The sequence below is a fragment of the Pezoporus flaviventris genome, unplaced genomic scaffold (assembly GCF_033815535.1).
Source record: "Pezoporus flaviventris isolate CSIRO_AGI_PZ_B2104156 unplaced genomic scaffold, CSIRO_AGI_Pfla_v1 ptg000025l, whole genome shotgun sequence".
Taxonomy (NCBI): Eukaryota; Metazoa; Chordata; class Aves; order Psittaciformes; family Psittacidae; genus Pezoporus; species Pezoporus flaviventris.
Genome location: NW_026892573.1, coordinates 16021874 through 16040326, shown reverse-complemented (window position 1 = coordinate 16040326; position 18453 = coordinate 16021874). Strand labels below are relative to the sequence as shown.

The window sequence follows — 18453 nt, the reverse complement described above, 5'->3', positions numbered from 1 at the left end:
CTGAACACAAACAGCAAGGCAGATTCAGATGCCTCCCACTCACAGTGAACAGCACCGCAACTCATAACAAGGAAATCCAGCCCCTCAATGGAAGAGAGGGATGGTCAGTGGGAACCAGTCCCAGGCCGCTGAAAACAACTCACAGTGTATTCTCAGCATTGGATCTCAGAAGGGTCAGTTGTGCAATTCTGCTCAGACACGTGGGGTTATATCATCGTGACGAAAACATCAACAAAGCAAAGGCAAAAAACAACTAAAAAGGGAAAAGACAAAACAAAAAAAACCCAACCCAGCAGAAGCTGTCACGTGTAAACTCTGCCAAGACTCATCTCTGCAGCATGTCTAAGTCAGTGTCAATTTGTTTTTCCAAGACAGAAGCCTCAGCCTTTCATATCAATAACTATGAAAATACATTTTCAGGCCACCTTGCTTAGAGTCCCCCATTGTGGCTGTTAGATAACCATCTGCCTTGCAAGTAGCTATTGTTACTGTGAACTGTCTCTTTCGTTCCATTATCTTGCTGAAAAGCCTTTTCTGAAAGTAGTCCATTAGAGCAGGGGAAAAAAAAAACAACTCGGAGTATGGTCATGTAGCAGAATCAATGGTTCCCTTTGATCTGCAGGCTCAGTACTACAAATTTGAGAAACAACAAGGTTTTGCTTTGCTAAGCAAAGCCTGTTAATTTGGCTCATCTGCACTTATAGCATCTTACTGAAAACGCCATCTGTATCAGACATTTTGAAGACTTTGGTGCAATATTCGCTTAGCTTAGATAAATAATTCAGTTAGAGTCATTAAAAAATAATCATTGAATTAATTTTCATAGTGTACATCTATGCATGTAAATTTTAAAATTCAATCCTCTACTACCCTGAATGATGGTGAGGATATTCACAGTGGATGAAGGGAATGCTGGTGATTGGTGGAATAAGACTGAACATAGGGTGTTCTTATCCTAGTCATGGAATTTCTTCTGAAAGCTACTATGTGTGTTTGAGTCCTATTACTGGCAAGAGCAAAATGCATATGCACCACAGGGAAAATAAGACCCTTTATGTCTGTTGCAGGCCACACATACAATACAGGAAACTTAATTCCTATCATGACAAAAGAAGCCCACAAAAACATCACTTCATGCAACCGAAAGGAAATCTTTTGTGCTGATATATAGGACAGGAATGTATACCACTGAAATCATTGTAGATCGGTATAAAACACTACTCAATGGATAGAAAAAAATCCTAAGAACATACAAAATTTACCAGTAGCAACCTGAAAGTGCAAAGAGTACACATAACTGAATGCCAAGTCCTGACCTATAAAATCCTTTATCAATGACATACAAGCTGATAATTACAAAGCATCGAGACCACAAAATAACAAATAAAACAAAGAAAAGTATTCTTTAAGAGAATCAAAACAACAACAGCATTGGGAATGTTATCTTTGGGACTCAGAACACCATTTCAACCTCGATACCTACCAAAGCCAAGGAAAATATATGCTTGAACAGGATAACATAAATAGGAATGCAAACAACCACAGAATGCCTCAGGACTATCACCTCTTTATGTTTCAGCCTTTAAATCCAGCAAGCCATTAACTGTTTGTTCTTAGGCATCTCACAGTATTTTGCAGGGATCTTTCAGGAATTAAATATAGCTCTAAAGGAAGCCTTTGAACCTCCTCCCAGTGATTGTTTTAGGCATTGTGTGGAGCTATACAAATATATTTGTATGAAAATTGTAAGCCCTAGTAAATATTAAATTTTCTATCTCCTTTGAAATAAAAAACATAGATAGCTTAAAGACAAAAAGTGAGTTTTATACATACAAAGTTAATTTGAGCATTAAATTGTATTTTTACTCTCACATAACCATTACCCTGAATCAACGTCAGTATGTTGCAATGATTCATAACACTGACGCCCTACTACAAGCTACTTTCCCATTTTCCTTTTAAGGATATGATTGTCCTCAAAATACGTACATAGCAAGCAGCCAAATGAACCGCCAAGAGATCTGCAAAGTGTACTTAACACTGGGTATGCCATAGAAAGCTTGGGAGCGGGGCTGGGGAGCACCTGGCTTGGGCAAGAATCACAGCCAAGCATCACAGTCACCCTCCTCTCCTGCACTCCTAGCCAGGCCAGGACTCCCCACTCCACCCTGCACCACACCAAGGAGGAAGCTGCCCACCAACATGCAGAGGACAGAAGGAAAATGGGGCAGAAAACAAAAGGAGAGAGAAAAATGTGGGGGAAGCCAAAGCATTTTAATGATGATTCATGTTAGTCATTACATGAGAGGGAGCTAGTCCAGTGTCACTCTACTGGTTCCTCAATACGGACATGCTGCAATGCAAACAAAATGCTGATGATGAATAATTTGCCAAACACAGGTCCTGTAGAGATGGTAGCTGGTATCTTCTAGTGGTTTTAAAGATGCGCCACTCCTACTACCTGTACTCAGTGCTTCCAGTTTCTATGGTACCACTCGAAGCTCAGCACATCCTCCCTCCCTCTCAACTTCCAGTACCCTGCAAAATCTCTCTGCACAACACAACAAAATGGGGAATTGTGATTTTTCTGCAGAGTTGTCATGCAAGGAAAGATGTGTCCCTTACAGTCAAATGAAAACAAACAGAAAATGGAATGTTAGGTTTAGGGCTGAGGACCAGGATGTTCTGTACTTTCATCCTTTTGAGGGTATTTCAGCTTTAACTTTCTAAAATGCACAAGCAGAGTCAGGCCAAATGCAAATCCCTTTCTCAGGCAAAGGAAATCACCGCCAGCATGTCTGGAGACAGATCCATAGCACATGCACTCCGCCTGTGTGCAGGAGCATGCACGAGTGGCTGCGTTCATGAGTGTGACGTGCGCAGGTGTGTGTGTGTGTGTCTTCACCCCACTGCACGTAACCCAGGAGGAGGTGCATCCTGACTACACATGCATATGTACAACACGCCTGTGTGAGTAGGCATACAGAAAACTACACACATACACATTAGAAAGAAAACATATAAAATAACCCTCTTTGAAGTGTATTAAGGTTCTTACTCAAACCAGGAAAACAAGGACTGATCAGGAAAACACTTTATCCCAATTCACTGGGGCATTGCAGCTCGGTATTAAATCCTGCAATCATTTCAGAACTTGATGCCAATTTTACCCTAGTGACTAGAAGGTCATTTCCCCAGTGAACCACACATATACATATATACAATTCTTATTATGGTATTTAATAGCTTTTTATGGTTTATCTTTAACCTTAATATCCTTCAAATTTATATTCTGTATATTTATTTTCCTTCTTTTTCTTTCTGTTTAAGAGACAATAAAATGAACTGCTATGTAAGATCAGACCCATTAGCTTCAATTATGTGAATTTAGGATTCTCTGCATAATATAGACATGTATATTTTAAAAATGTATATTATTTTTCAGATACACTGGACCATATATTTTATATTAACTGTGGTCTGACGATTAAATACTTATATCAAAATATTTTGTAAATACATAATATTTACCTTTAGACTTCAGTGATTTTGGAGTTTTTTCAGTGTATCATAAAAATATGTCCTCAGGCACGTTAAAACCTTAATAAATTTCTTTGACATGTTGTCAATGCCCATGTACAGTAGCCACTACTCAAAAATGTCCTGGCCATTAATACATTTCTCATAAGATCCAAGCTCATCAGACCATTTTATGTGTCACTAGCTTACCGTATTTCTTTTTCTCTCTTAAAGTAAAATTATTCTGACATTATTAAGAATGAAAATAAAAAACAATGAGAACCCAAACTTTCTTTAAATAGTCAAAAACTAATTTTATATATTTTAAAAAATTATAATTAAAACCCATGTTTTTCTCCTGGGTTCCTTCTCTGTAAGGTTTAAGCCCAGAGCAACTTTGTCCAAACCCCTGAAAATAGAGGTTTGCAGTGGCAGTGTTGTCAGAACCTCAGCTCTGACTCACGGAATGTGCCACTGGAATAAAATCAGCACTTCAGATTTACTTATCTGGGGATGTATGAGCCCATACAAAACAGAGTTTTGCTCTAATTTAAGGTACTTACACAAAGTTCTATTATTTTAGAACTGTAAAATTATCTAACTATAAAAACTAGCTCTTGCTTAAACTCTAGATAATACAGACAGGTGATTTTTTTTTAATATAAAAATCTGTAGCATTGAGTAAATCTGCTACAATATGTATATATTTACACACGGCGAGCAAGTTACGGTATAAATGTGAACAGTGTGTATATATTGGCATTTAGTAAAATGTTTCCCTGAACCTGATTGTATGTGTTATTGGACAAGTATCGATGTAAACATCTGAACCTATGTCAGGTGTCTCTGTTACCCATTTACATTAGACCAGATCAAAACCAACCAGACAGACAGACGAACAAAAATGTGTTTCCTGTTAGACAAGTCCACTTAACTCCTTTAGTTATCTACTGCACACATGTCAATCAAGTCTGCTGCTGAGCACTGTTCTCCTTCCTACAGCAGGTAAAATACCTGTTAGGGTGGCTGGTTTTTTGCTTGGCATTTTTTCCAACATCTTGTAGAGCAATAATAATTCTGGGAGCCAGGCACCCACCTTCAACTCCTCCCCCAGAAACGATTAAAAGATAAGTGTATTGGAGAACCTCTCATGTCACTCCTTTTGGAACCGTACCCTTGAAGAACTCATGGCACTGCTTTGCATGAGGAAGGAATAGGCTCATAATCCAAGTCCTGCTTCCAAAAAGGTATGTAAAAATGAACCTCCCCAGTGTTTAGTGCTGCAGAAAAAAGATATAAATGTAAAAAAAAGTGCTCAAAAAGAAGTTGACTTTTTATATTCAGCCATACAGTCTCATAAGAAGGAGGCCAGTAGGGTACAGTGAAGTAAGCCTTTTAGGTGCCTTTCTTCAAGGTGATGCAAAACTAATTCATTATCTGTGGTCTCCTACACAGACTTTCACACGCCCACCTTGCTGTCCATCTTTGTTTCCACCTCTTATTCAACTACTTTTTGGCACTGTCGTGGTATGCGGCAGCTTTCACTGTTGTCCCTGCTAAGCCCCTGTTACTGACCCGCCGTACCAGTACTTTAGAGACAGGGATTTTTGTTCTGTGCATCTCACTTTTGGCCAGGTGATGGTGTGCGACGTGATGGCTGTTACTGGTATCTGCTCCATGGCTGGCAGAATGTGAAGAAAGGTGTTTAATGCTGATGGGTATCTTGGAGTCCTTCACTGTGCTTGAGGGTGTTTTCAGTGTGGTTGTTATTGGAGACACAGGCTTGGAGCGTGGCACACAGGTGACCTCTTCCACTGTAGGTGCTGCTGGTGGGTTCTCATCCGGCTCAGCATAGAGGTCATAGAGAGCATCCCCACTGTAGCTGTCCCTGGGGATAGTCTCCTTCTGGATGCTTGTGGAACTGTCTTCCTCAGGACCAGGGGTGGTGGAATCCCAGTAGCCCTCATCGCTATTTGGGATACCTTCGTGCTGCTCCTTCTCCCTGCCCTTCTGCTCCTCTTTATGGTTGAGGTGAATAGGGATCTGGTGGAGGCCACCACGTTTCCCCACTGCCCTGCTCTGGGCCCCCTCAGCACCTCGGCTCTCCTTCAACACCTCGGGTTTCTTTGTCCCTCCTCCACCTCCTGTTGGGGTCTCCTCTGTCTGTGACAGCATGTCCCAGAACTCCTGCAGGCAGGTGTCATCCACCTGGTCTGGGCTGGCCATCTCCTCCCCTCCTCCCTGGTAGGTCACCATGGTCGGGTGCTTCTTGGAGGCACCCAGCTTGCCAGCCCCGAGGGTGCTCTTCTCGCAGACGACACTCCCGCTGCCCACATCCTCCTCATGGTCCGCAATAATATCTCCGCAGCCTGTAAGAGAGTCAAAGCTTTTCAGTGAAGTCACGTCAGCAAACATCAAACAAATACGATCAATCGATTGCTCTGAGGGTGGATCAACAGAGGAAGGGTCAGGGGCGGCTGCCGTCTCTTGACCGCTATCACAGTGAGGTGCAACAGGGGGGATAGTCGTTATTGGAATGTCACCTGTTATGGCCGCATCCTTCGCAGTTCCAACCTCTCCGGCGCCCGGGTCCGGTCGCTCGTGGCAGAGCTCCTCGGGTCGCCTTCCAGCAGCGGCCGGGTCCTCCCGGCCCGTGGGGCTGCTGTCCCGCGGCTCCCCACCGCCCGCCCCGGCCTCCTCCTGGGCCGCGGTGAGTGCCTCCCCGCTGCGCTTCTCCCGCGGCGCGTCCAGCCCCGCGTCTCCTGCGCTGCCCGGAGTTTCAGACAAAGGTTTTGGCGTCTCTTCTTTGATGCACTCCAGACTGGCAGTCAGAGACCCCGGCATAATAAGGCCGGACTGGATCTCCGAGGTTTCTCCCCTCTCATCCTTGCCATTTTTGTCCTTTCTGTGCCATCGCATGCTGCTGAAGATGCCTTTCAGCCCCTTCTTTTGTCTGCCGCCTGCCCGCTGCTCTGCGCTCTCCGCCTTGCCGTTCTCCGGCCTGCCGTTCTTCCGCAGCAGGGAGAAGAAGCTGTGCGACTTGGCCACCGAGCTGCCGGCGGACACGCCGAGGCTGCCGCTCGGCCGGCTCTGCGGCTCCCGGCTTTGCGGGTCGCCGCCGCCCGGTTCCTCCTTTTTGCTGCTCTCCAGCACGGCGTCGGCCAAGCCGTCGTGCGTCCGGCTCCGCACCATGCCCGCTTTGCCGGCGCCCTTCCCCTCCCCGCCTTTGCTCCTCACCCCGAAGATGCTCGGCATGGTGCCCCCGGACTTCCTTCTCTTGAACAGTTTGAAGGCGGTTTTGTTAATCCTCCCCGACGGCTGCTCGGCGGCCGGAGGTTCGGCACAGTCGCACTGCGAGTCCATGTCTACCGCGGCCGCGGCCTCCCCTGCGCCGCCGCTCCGGTGCCCGGTGCGATCCCTCACTGACAGCCGCCCCGCCGCCGCCGCCCGCCCGTCTCCATGGCAACCCGGAGGAGGGGTGGATGTGGATAAACCGCTCTCTCTCCGCCGCGGGCCTGCGCCAGGCCGCCGGCGCCCACCCCGGACCAACCTGCTCCGCCGCCGCCCTCCCGCAGGCCTTACATAACCGAGCCCCGCCGCCGCTCCTCCCGCCCCAAGCGGGCACGGCCTGCGCCAGGCGCTGGAGGACGCCCCGCTGCAGCCCGGCCGCCGCTGCCGCCCCTCTCAGGTGCGCGGGGAGGGCTCTGCGTAGGGCACCGTGCGGCGCGAAGTGAAGCGAAGCGCAGTGAAGCGCCAGTGCCGCCCAGAGAAAGCGGGAGGCGGTGGAGGACGGGGAGCACACGGTGTGCAGGTGGCAATGCACCACATGGCAGGGGCACCCACACCGAAGCCGGGAGGTGCACGCCCCCAGGGGCAGAGGCAAAGGATGACAACTTCGACAACTTCGCCCTCCCCACACCTTGCTCCTCTCTATCCCACCTCACCGGGACGGCGCCAGGGAGCCGCGTAAGCCAACGGCATCCTGGCTTGTGGCAGCAGGACCAGGGCAGTGATCACCCCCTGTACTTGGCACTGGTGAAGCTTCGTCTCAAATCTGTGTTCAGTTCTCAGTCCCTCACTACAAAAGAAACACTGAGGTGCTGGAGCAGGTCCAGAGAAGGGCAATGAAGCTGGTGAAGGGTCTGGAGCACAAGCCTGATTAGGAACAGCTGAGGGACCGGCGGGTGTTTAGTCTGAAGGAAAGGAGGCTCAGGGGGGACCTTATTTCTCTCTACGACTACCTGAAAAGAAGCTGTACTGAGGTGGTGGTTGATCTCTTCCCCCAAGTAACAAGTGATACGACAAGAGGTAATGGCCTCAAGATGTGCCAAGAGAGGTTTAGATCATATATTAGGAAAAATTTCTTCACAGAAAGGGTGATCAGGCATTGGGACAGAATGCCCAGGGAAGTGGTGGAATCACTGTTCCTGGGAGTGTTCAAAACACATGTAGATGAGGCCCTCAGTGGTACAGTTCAGTGGTGGTCTTGGCAATGCTGAAGTAAAGGTTGGACTTCATGATCTTAAAGGTCTTTTCCAACCTGGTTGATTCTATGATTTTATGATTCTATGTCTTCCCTGACATGGAGGGGGACCACAGCAGCAGCACCCAGACCAGCCTTTCCCCAGACCCCGCATGCACTGTGCAGAGTCATGGCACCCAAACAATGCCCACAGTGTGCTGCAATCAGGGATGGCAGCCAGCAGCACAGACACTAAACCTCCCCTGGTGCAGCTTTGAACTTTTCCCACACATCCTGTCACTGAATACCAGGGAGAAGAGCTCAGCACCTCCCTCTTGACCTCCCATCCTCTGGAAGCTGTGGGGAGCAATGAGGTTGTTCCTAAGTCTCCTTTTCTCAAAATCAGACAAACCTGGCCAAATTAACCTGCCCTAAGCTCCAAACTTGCTAAACACCACCTTCACTGTGGCTCTCTCTTGAGGCTGGGTTATTTCGGCTCAGGGGCAGTGCTCTGCACCACAGCTGCAGAGCAGACCTGCTTTCAGCTGGAGCTGTGATAATGCATGTGCCCTGGCAGCCTGCCTTTGCTACATAGCATTAGTCCAGGCTCCTCAAAATACAAACACTTGTCTGGGTTTTAGCTCTAAATGCAAGTGGGAACCACTAAAGATAAGTCGTATGTTGGCGCTCTGGCTTGGGGCTAGGTTCTGCTCCCTTTGAAGGCAGTAAAAGGTTTTGCCATTGACTTGAAAGAATTAGTTGGGGGGGGGGTAACATCATCAGACATTCATTGCAATCTCCCACGAGAGCAGGTTGAATTATCTGTTGTGAATAATTTATCCAGTGAATTTAGTCCTTTTTCTGTTCATGTATAAAAAGTGCCATTTGCATTCAGAATTAGAAGCTTTCAATAAGAGCAATAAGAGTACATCATTCAACATACAAGTCTCTCCTGCCTTCTGCAAGAGACACAGGAAAGGACAGATGAGAAAGAAACAAAGATTTTGGCTGGAGGAGTAGTGAGTTACATTTTACAGAGCACAGTTTATAAGTATACCCAGCACCCAGAAGCCATAGAGACCAGATCTCAGAGCAGAATCAAGACCTGTAGATCTAAATTGCTCACCTTGACCATGCCTCCATCAGCTGTGGTATGCCATGAGCTCCCCCATCACTTGGTAATATTTGTGCTCTTTAGGCAGATGAAGGAAATGTGATAAAAAAAGAGAAAATACCAAATGCTCTTGTGCAAATGCAAATACACAGAGCCTTTTCCTTTGGAAATTTGAAAGAACAAAACCTGGTCCAGTATCTTGGGAAAAAGTGGGGAAAAAAATGCTAAAAAGTAAGGCTTGGGCACATGGCTGAACTTAACAATTTTTGCACTTCCATACTGCTGTTTTGCTACATTTCAGCAATCCTTTGTATTTCACTAGTTCTTCTTATAAGCACTGAGTCTAAAGGAAAGAGGCGCAGAGATACAAAAGGCAGAGGACAGATGACTTAATGTTTCACAGCTGTATGGAACAACCAAGTTACTGTGCCCTCTTTCTTTGTTGTGTGAATATCTGCAGACATGATGGACAGGGTGGACTTTCAGCTTGTTTATCACTCAATTTAAAATCCAAGTGTTAATAGAGAAAAGTGACTTGAGGTCAACCTGAAATTACTATTTAGAAATGTTGTGACGAATTGATTTTATCCCCGACACATTTGGTTTCAATCCTTTTTGCACATTTAAAAAGATAATTTAGATAACCTTGAAGTACCTCTAGAAATGAGTTGTCATTCTAAAATGAAATGTTAAAGCATTGAACTTTGAAAGTGACAATTGACATATTCCCATTTTTTTATTTTTTATTATTTTGTTTTAACCTGAAGACATTTATGATCTCATGACATGCTTTGTCAACAGCAAAAGCTTTAGACCAAAAAATCTTCAACTTGTAACTGAAGCAGAGTAATGCTGAAGGTGGTTATATTCATGAAAAATAGCTCTTACATCTAGGGATGTTTGGACACCCAAGTGTTGTATGATCAAAGAAGTTGGAAGAAAATGTTCTCTGCCACATCTGTTATGCCCACATCCTCATGTGTGATGGGAACTTCACACAGAGAGTTCAGTGGCATTCTCTTGCCCTCTTGGTTCCCCCTGCTTTCACCTGGGATTTCCCCTGAAAGCAAATGCCTTTCGTGCAAAAACATCAAGGGATCTGGGATCAGCCTTCCCAGGTGAGCAGGGGTGGTTTCTGGAAAAGGATGGGGTGGAGCTGGATGAAATGGAGCCAGAGATATTTTCTTCCACATGGTCCTTTTGTATTCTTTCTGGTTTTACATTAGAGGAAGCTCACGTAAAGCCTATGTAAGCAATACCGACTACTTACTGGTTTTCTCAGAGGCTTAAAACTCAGCTCCCTGGGTTCTGGTAGGGATTTCTTTATGGCTTCCCTTCATCTGTGTATGTCTGGAATTGAAGTCTGCTTCTGACAGTGAAAAATATCATAACTCTGTCTTCCTGGCAAGGAGGAAGAAAGACCAAAGACACCTTGCAAAGTGGAAACTAATGAGGAGCACTAATTTAAAAGTTCAGAGAGACTTCACAGTCAGCTGAGAGCTCTTGATGACCTGCAGACAAGAGGCAGCAAAGCAGCTGTGGTGGGAGAGCTGCTTCTACTGCATCCCCCCTGATCTGGCTTAGGCTGAGGGGTATCTGGAACAGTGGAGGAGATCCCACGCCGAGCTGCACAGCACAGCCATGCCAGGAGGTATATTCCAGCTGAAGCATATACCTAAAAGGGTTTGTGGAAGAAATGTTTTCAAAGGTGGATTTTTTCAGCTTTAGAATGAATATGACTGAAGAAAAACAGACAAGAAATTCTATATAATAAAATCATTTGGAAAAAGTAATTTAGAAAACATGTATAAAAATACCAATATATATATAAATATATATATATAGGTATAATATATAGGTATACTTATATACCTATATAAAAAACATTTATAAGTATACACTTTTTAATAGAAATTAAGGACTTTGAGGTGAAGGTTATCCTCTCCTAATTCCCTGGACATACCCTATGGCTTTCTTTGGGCTACTTGCTGAAGTTTACTGTCAGAGACTGCTGGTCCAGACCCCAGCCTTGGCTCTGCCACTGCCCTGTGCTGCTGCAATCCTCAGGAAGCCACTGTTCTGTTCATTTCAGCCAAAGGTGCCTTCTCCAGCAACCCACAGGCGCCATAGTCCTGTCCCAGCCTCACTTCCTATGGAGTGGTGGAGCCATCAGGTGAAACAGCAGTAGCAATAATTACAAGCCAGCCTCACCCTTCTTTACACCAGGCAGACACTCTTAGTTTCCCCGGAGACTCCAGTGCATGGCACAGATGAATACTGAATCAAAATCCTAGGATTCATCGAGTATGAATCAGTGATGGAAGTGACAGCTAAAACCATCTTGTCTCTCATTTTGACAGAAGCCACAGAGTTTTTTGGTGTTTCAAGGTTGCCTCATGGGCTGAAGGGGAGCACTGAGCACAGAGTGACAGGACAGAGGTGTCTGAAACATCCCTGAGGGAATTTTTCACTTCATGCTTCACTTCTAAGCAGCCTCTGGGACTCCAGAGAGTCAGGAGCAGCCCTCTCAACATCATACCTAGGATGGGCTCAGTTTTAATCCAGTTTACCCATTTTCTGCTGAAGTTCTTTACCTTTTTTGTCTTGTTTTATTTCTGGTTAGCATTCCCTACATTCTCTGTGTTTCTACCGTTGCATATACTATAGCGTATATATAATTCATGGGTCTCGAAGATGCTACATCAATGTAAAACTAGTAGGTCTTCCTAATGCTAAGCAGTGAATCTAAATTACAGAAAGTGAATTGCAAGACATTGGCTGGCACAATGCATCCGGACCCTAGCTGGTGATGGGAGAAAGCAGGCTTTTAAAAAGCTATAGATAATTACCATGCCAGGGTCTAAAACTGAAGTACAGGGAGGCTCAGAGCAATAACAGCTTCACAGGGAAAACAGGCCCACTGCTGAAAAGTTACTTCAAACACTGCAGTGTCTTCTTACATGGTTAGCTACTTCACAGATAAAGTCTTCAATGCATTACTGTATCAGGAAATGGAAGAGATGCTGTTTACTGGATAACAAAATCAACGGGCTTATTAAGGAAGACATAAGTAGTGTTGATACCTTAAGATCTGCTTACAGAACCAGAAGGACTAATAAAAGAGAACAGCTAAAACCAGAATCGCAAAAAGAAATGGGGGCTTAAAGCATCCCTCTTATTTTCCACATGAGCCTTCTTGATGTAACACACACACAGTGGAAGGTTCTGCTCATACAGGTAGAGGGAAAAAGCATCTGGATTTCTAACATTTGCCACTTGTTTGGATTTGCCTCCCAACAGATCCATGTCCTCTAATACTGGGTATTTCTTTCTTCCCTCTCCAGCCCATGCAGCAGCAGCTAGGACCCTCTTGGGGCCATTTGCTTTGTTATTCCTCCCTCTGTTTTCCCAGGTCAGACAATTTTCTACATCCTTTCTGCAAGCCAAACTCTCCCCAGCTGTAGGTATATAGTGCATAAATGTGCAGTTCATCATGGCCAGATCCTGGCTGATGCTCACTCTCAGGCAGCTCAAACTTGGGGATGTCTCAGGGAAAAGGTTCTTAAAGGAATCTAGAAAAAGAAACACATGGAAGAAAGAATAATGAATGGCAAGTAAAAGATGAGGAATAAAGTGAGTTTCCTGTACTCTATCAGCCTGTCATCTCCACACAGGCTTCATGCTCACCAGAAACTGCCTGATTAACACACAAAAACCTATCACTGGGAATATCTGGTATCAGTAGAATGTGCAGATAACAAAGATTACCATGACTGGGAGATGCGCATGTCCCTGTAAAGTGTACCTCCAATCTCCTGGGAGATAATAAACTGTCATTACTTTGTCTTATTGGCTGAAGAGCTGCAGTGCTGGGAAGTGTACAGTGAGCAGAATAAGACCTGTTTCTCAAAATAGAGACCTGGTGTCTATTTTCAGAAAATTATGTCTGAACCCCACAAACTGACAGAATTTGGAAATGCCCACTGCAGAACTGTGCAATTTAAGTAACCAAAATGTCCTCTAAATCTTCTAGGAATGACACCAAACAAGAGCTGAGCCACAGATTCTTGAACAGGCAATGATCATGACGTTCTGCACCATAAATGTGGAGGAAACTAAAAATAGCCATGTATTTAAACACTGGTCCAATCTACCCAAAATGGGAAGAAGTCCCATTTCATCAGCCTGGAAGACTGTATTAGACCAGAGACCTGTTAGAGAGTACTTCACTTCTTGTTCTCACACATAATATCCCTGCAGTGGAGGTCAGCAACACCTTTGCATGTGAAAGGAATCCTGCGGCCACTGTGAGGTTTTCTTTTATTAGTGTCACTCAGGCCCAGAATCCCTTCTGGGTGCAATTTGATAGGGCAGAAAAAAGGTTCAGCAAGAAAAGGATGTACAGGTTGAGCAAACCAGTTTTGGGGTTTGTGAAACCAAGTGAACAACCTGGGCTGAGAAAGGATGAAGTTGCAGTATTGCAGTGAAGATTTTTGTAGGGTTTGTTGTTTATACAATTTTTCCATGTAAATGGCTTATGTTTTGCTGTTTAAAACAGAAAAACAGGAAAATAACTATACCCACCCACACCCCCACACCCCCCCAACATGAAGCAAAACACGAGTTCAACCTGCAATAAAATTATGGAGCTATTTTCCACTTCAGCCAACAGACTGAAAAAATTGATTGTCTGCATGCAATCTCTGTGTTACCCAGCAGTTCTTCCCAATGCAAAACAAAAGGATTACAGGGAAATAAGCAAGCAACTGAGACACTGAAAGAGGAAAAATATCTGTCATCTGTCTTAACGCTAAATACAAATTAAAAATGCAGGCAGTGCATGCAGTCCCCCAAGGGAGAGATTTACTCCTAATTAATAATATGTTAGTGCCCTACCCTTCTGCTTTAAAAAACAAAACAAAACCCTCCAGACTAATCCTGCTGTAACACTGTAGCTAGAATGTCTGAGAATTAGCCCAGCCCAATCCCAGATTTAGTTGCACTGTAATTACTGGAAATGCGGAGAGTTTATTTTCTTCCATATACTGAACTGAAAAGAGGAATGTTAAAAACAAATAAATCCTGTAAACTTGGTGGGATTTTGCATGGATATACAGCCATTGACTTTCTTCTTTGGATGTATGCAATATCCCAGGCATAATATAACCTTTTTTTTAAATATATATATTTCTAATTGTAGCTGACAGACAGTAGTACCATAGGAGGGATGGGTCTTCCCCACTACCTTTGATTAAAAGCCCAAACAAGAGTGTAAACAGATTAGGGGGACAATGGGGAATAGTAAGACAGAATGTGTTTTTCAAACAGTTGAGAATCATTTTCGGATGATGATAACATTTTTACTGAGAGATAAGCCTTCAAAACACTTCCATCACATTGGAGGTGCCTGAGTTTTTCCTCACACTTGTACTATCTCAGTCCTTTCCATTGACTTCAGCAGAAATGATTATTGTTAATGGATGTAAAAGTCAGAATCAGGCCCTTAATTAAAGATTTAGCCTCCCTAGATAGGATACCTAGATAGATGTGATCATATTACTTGTCCTTTTTATTAAAATAAGGAATACTTCTCCAATTCATTCATTATTAGTTTGATTTCAGGTGTGCTGTGTCTCACTTTCCTTCTCTCCCCTCATTTCACTCTCTGTACAGCAACCAGCCCCTGGTTGCGCATGGATGTCTTTGGGCTCAGGTGAAAAGGACTCAGAGGCCATACATGAAAGAGAGAGGAGACCGGAGCATGTGTGAAACACACAGGCTGTGAGAGAGCTACTGAAAAGGCCTTGGAACATGGTAGGAGAAGAGAGACATAATTGTGCTTTTTATTTTTTTTCCAAAACCAATGACAGAATTCACCGTCAGGATTTTTTCAGAAGCCCCAAAACTGCAACTGCTCCTATATGAGCTGCTCTTAAGCAGATAGACACTATATACATATATTGTATTTGAAACAGGGTATGCCTCAGCAGCTTCCATAAGGGCTGAATGTAAGATGCTATAAAAAACTAGGCCATGCCTTGCAAACCTGTAGGAACCAGTGGTTTCCATCTGTTTCAAACCAAAGGATGGGTTTCATCTCCTCATGCTGTAATCACTGCAGGGTAAACAGCTGCATCCCAGCTAGGGAGCTTAAATCCCCTCTCGCTAATGTGGCAAAAGACAGGTATTCTTAGGGTGCAGTTTACTTGAGCTGTTTTACATGTCAGTGTAAGTGACTGAGGTAAATCTTATCCTGAAAGCTCTGAGCCCAAGTTAAATACTCAGAGAAAACCATGTCAGTTTGCTCAAATCAAACCTTCTCCAAATATTTCAGCATTCGTGGATTTTAAGTTATTTCCTCCCTTTCCCAAAAATATCAGCCAACACTTTTCAGCATTTTTTCCATTTAAAGATAGCATTGTTACACAGAAATAAAACATTTTACATCATCTCTAATGCAAGCAGGTGCATTGCTGAATGCATGTGCACATGGCAATGCCTATTTCTTGCACCTGGGATGTTACTAAGATGGTTGGAAGTTTGCAGGACTGGGACTCAGGTCAAAGTTACACCACGTGAAAGGCTCAGTGCAGCCTGGATTTCGGTTCTATCAGTTCCTCAGAGCTGTGAGAGTTTCTAAATAAATCTGACCCTGCTTGTTCTTTCTAAAAATGATGCTTTGGTACACATCAGTGACCTTCTTGGTTGGAGGCGGTCATAGGGAAGCTGGTAGCTTGTAGAGATGCACACGATTCATTTGCAATGCTTCGCGTTCACTGATCTCTTTAATATTGGTCTCTGACGCCCTGCTCTCACTGCAGAGCATTGTGGGGTACCCACGATCCAAATAACACCAGAGGTTTTTTCCAGAGGGCTATTTTTGACAAGAGCTGTTGCTCTGACAGCAGATCGCTCGATCAATTCCAAGTGAATGTCAGCTAAAGGACAGCTTTTCACTTTTGTCTTTTCCCTTTTTTTCTCATCACTAAGAAAAACGAAGCAGTGGGTGTTGATTTATGACAGTTTTACTAAAATATCCAAGGAGTACAGTTCAGTTTAAGAATAGATTAGAACCAGGAGGAATAATGGCTGTGGCTTCTACTCCTGCTCTTCTTCCTGCTTGGACAAAACAGATTTCCAGAGAAGCACCATTTGCACAAGGAGCTTGTAAGAAATGTAGGATTAGGCCCTTTGAGTTGGCTGGAAGGGTTCCTGGGATGCACAGCAAGCATCCCCCAGCCCCTTGGGACCTGGAGGGCTCTCCTCAGATGCTTCCACACACAGCAGTTGAATTCAGCCTCTGTCAAGGACAAGTGCAAAGCTTCCACCAAGCTCCACAGTACTGGACTGGGGCCAGGGGCGAGCAAACTGGAAACCAGCAGCACAGGTTTGCCTGGTATCACTGGCTGGGTAGGGAAAGCCCATTTCTCTTGACTCCTGTCCACGGTATATCATCCCCTGCTCCCAGGAAAACTCAATGACAAAACTACGTGCCAATCCAAAAGATGACATATGTATGAAATGGGACAGTCAAGATCATCCACTCTTTTTCGTGGAGTTTTTCCATGGAGACTCACAAAAATAGGCTGACAGGTGGCTGCAGGGCTGTGCCTGACCTCATGGATTACCAGGCCAGAAAGAAGCACCCTGTGATTGTCAGATCTGCAGTCTTGGAAGAAACAAGTTTCAGAAAATGACCTTATTTTTTTCCTCAAAAAACATGTGCCTATGGCCAGTGTTTCTTTTTACTTGATGACACACACGTGCACACATTTGTACTTACCTGAACACACAGAAGTCCCAAGGCATTTTTCTAAGAGTCTTCTCCTTTTTGCACTGTGGTCTTACTTAAACACTCCTAAGTGCTTACTCTCTCTCAGAACAAGTCTCTATATTAGTTTTTTGAAGTGCAGTTGTAGCTATGCCATAGTAAAGAGGATAAATAGACAACAAACTGCATCCTTCACTAACACTTATCTCAGATCAATTGATAATCCCTTGTCAGGCTGATTGCTGTCAAAACCAGGACAAACAATGGCATTTTTCAGTCCCACCATTGCAGCTGTTGTCTTTTTCTGTTAGCCCAATTAAGCAAAATGAAAAGGAGTAGCACCATATCAGAGCCAGTTTGCCTTAGGATATAAATTGTCGTCTTGTATTTGTCCATAGCCAACGCTGCAAGAATAACAAAGCAATGCCATAAAATTCAACCACTGTGCTGAAAACACAAAGGAACCTTTTTCCCTCTCCAACTCAACATGGCACCCAGCCACCATGCCCCATGATAGGCGCCAGCCCTCCGGCGGACAGCAGGGCTGTGCAGTCACCCTGTGTTGCCTGCGGCCAGCCCCATGTCCATGATGCTGAGGATCAGGGCTCAGCCTCACTTATCCTGAGCCCAGCAGAATTGGACTGCCATGAAAGCTATTTTCCCTGCTCCACAATTGGCAGGAGACAGCCCTACACCTTTCAGAGGGAATCAGTGATTTTCTCTGGCACTGTCGGGCAAAGCCCTTCTGGAAATGAGCTGACGCTATTGTTGTAGAAGCATAGCTGACTTCTGGCAACAAATGCCAAACAAGTGCATCACCCTCCTAACTTGTTGTCTGCATGGCAGGACACCCTGTTGTGTGCTGGATTGTCACATGTAATCTATGCAAATGCAGTCATTAGCTTTAGCAGATGTTTTTTTATTGTGCTGCTTCAAAACTGAAAAGGGATCAGCAGGAATTTTTGTTTTCTTACCTAGATTTTTAAGAACAACACCTTCTTGTTAATGTGAATGCAGCTTTTCTGCTACATAAGGCTGTGCACCTCTCTCCACTCTACATAAGAACATTTTATTTACTGCTTTTCATTTTCTTGATCCAAATTTTAACAAAAATCCTCATAACAGCATTAGGGAAGTGGGTTTGGGTTTATTGTTTGCCTGTGACACATGGAGACAGGTACTTTACTGAGGTATTGAAGAGGAAGGTCAATGTTAGCAGCAGATTTAGGTTCTTCATTCCTGGCCTTTGCTACTGGCCAGTGCCCCTCATTACAAAGTGCACTTCTTGCTCTCCTTAAGCTCATCTCAGTTAGGTGCCTATGATAGATAGAGCAGCAGGCAATGTAGTTTGGATGCAGCCACTTGGTCTGGGGGGTGAGAGGGTTTAATGACATGAATGTGGGCCATTTTGTTCCTGTTATCCCAACACCAGACAAGACCCTGTGCAGAAAGCAGGTACAACCCTAATGTCCCATCCTTGAGCCATGGTGCAGCCGTGAGAGCTCTGGCACACAACCGTCTGACTGTGAAAGCCGGGGAACTGAGACTGGAGCAGGGACCAAGGCAAACCCGACATCAAAGAGGCAA

At 44.5% G+C, this 18453-nt stretch overlaps 1 protein-coding gene across 1 annotated transcript; it reads right to left on the bottom strand.

The window, feature by feature from the left end:
• Nucleotides 1-2253: 2253 nt before the first annotated feature.
• Nucleotides 2254-7098, bottom strand: AMER2 (APC membrane recruitment protein 2). Its single transcript, XM_061457634.1, has 2 exons — nt 6063-7098; nt 2254-5888 (listed from the first exon to the last, which is right to left on the bottom strand). The coding sequence occupies exons 1-2, from the start codon at nt 6880-6882 to the stop codon at nt 5026-5028; spliced, it is 1683 nt and encodes a 560-aa protein (XP_061313618.1). The 5' UTR covers nt 6883-7098; the 3' UTR covers nt 2254-5025.
• Nucleotides 7099-18453: the final 11355 nt, after the last annotated feature.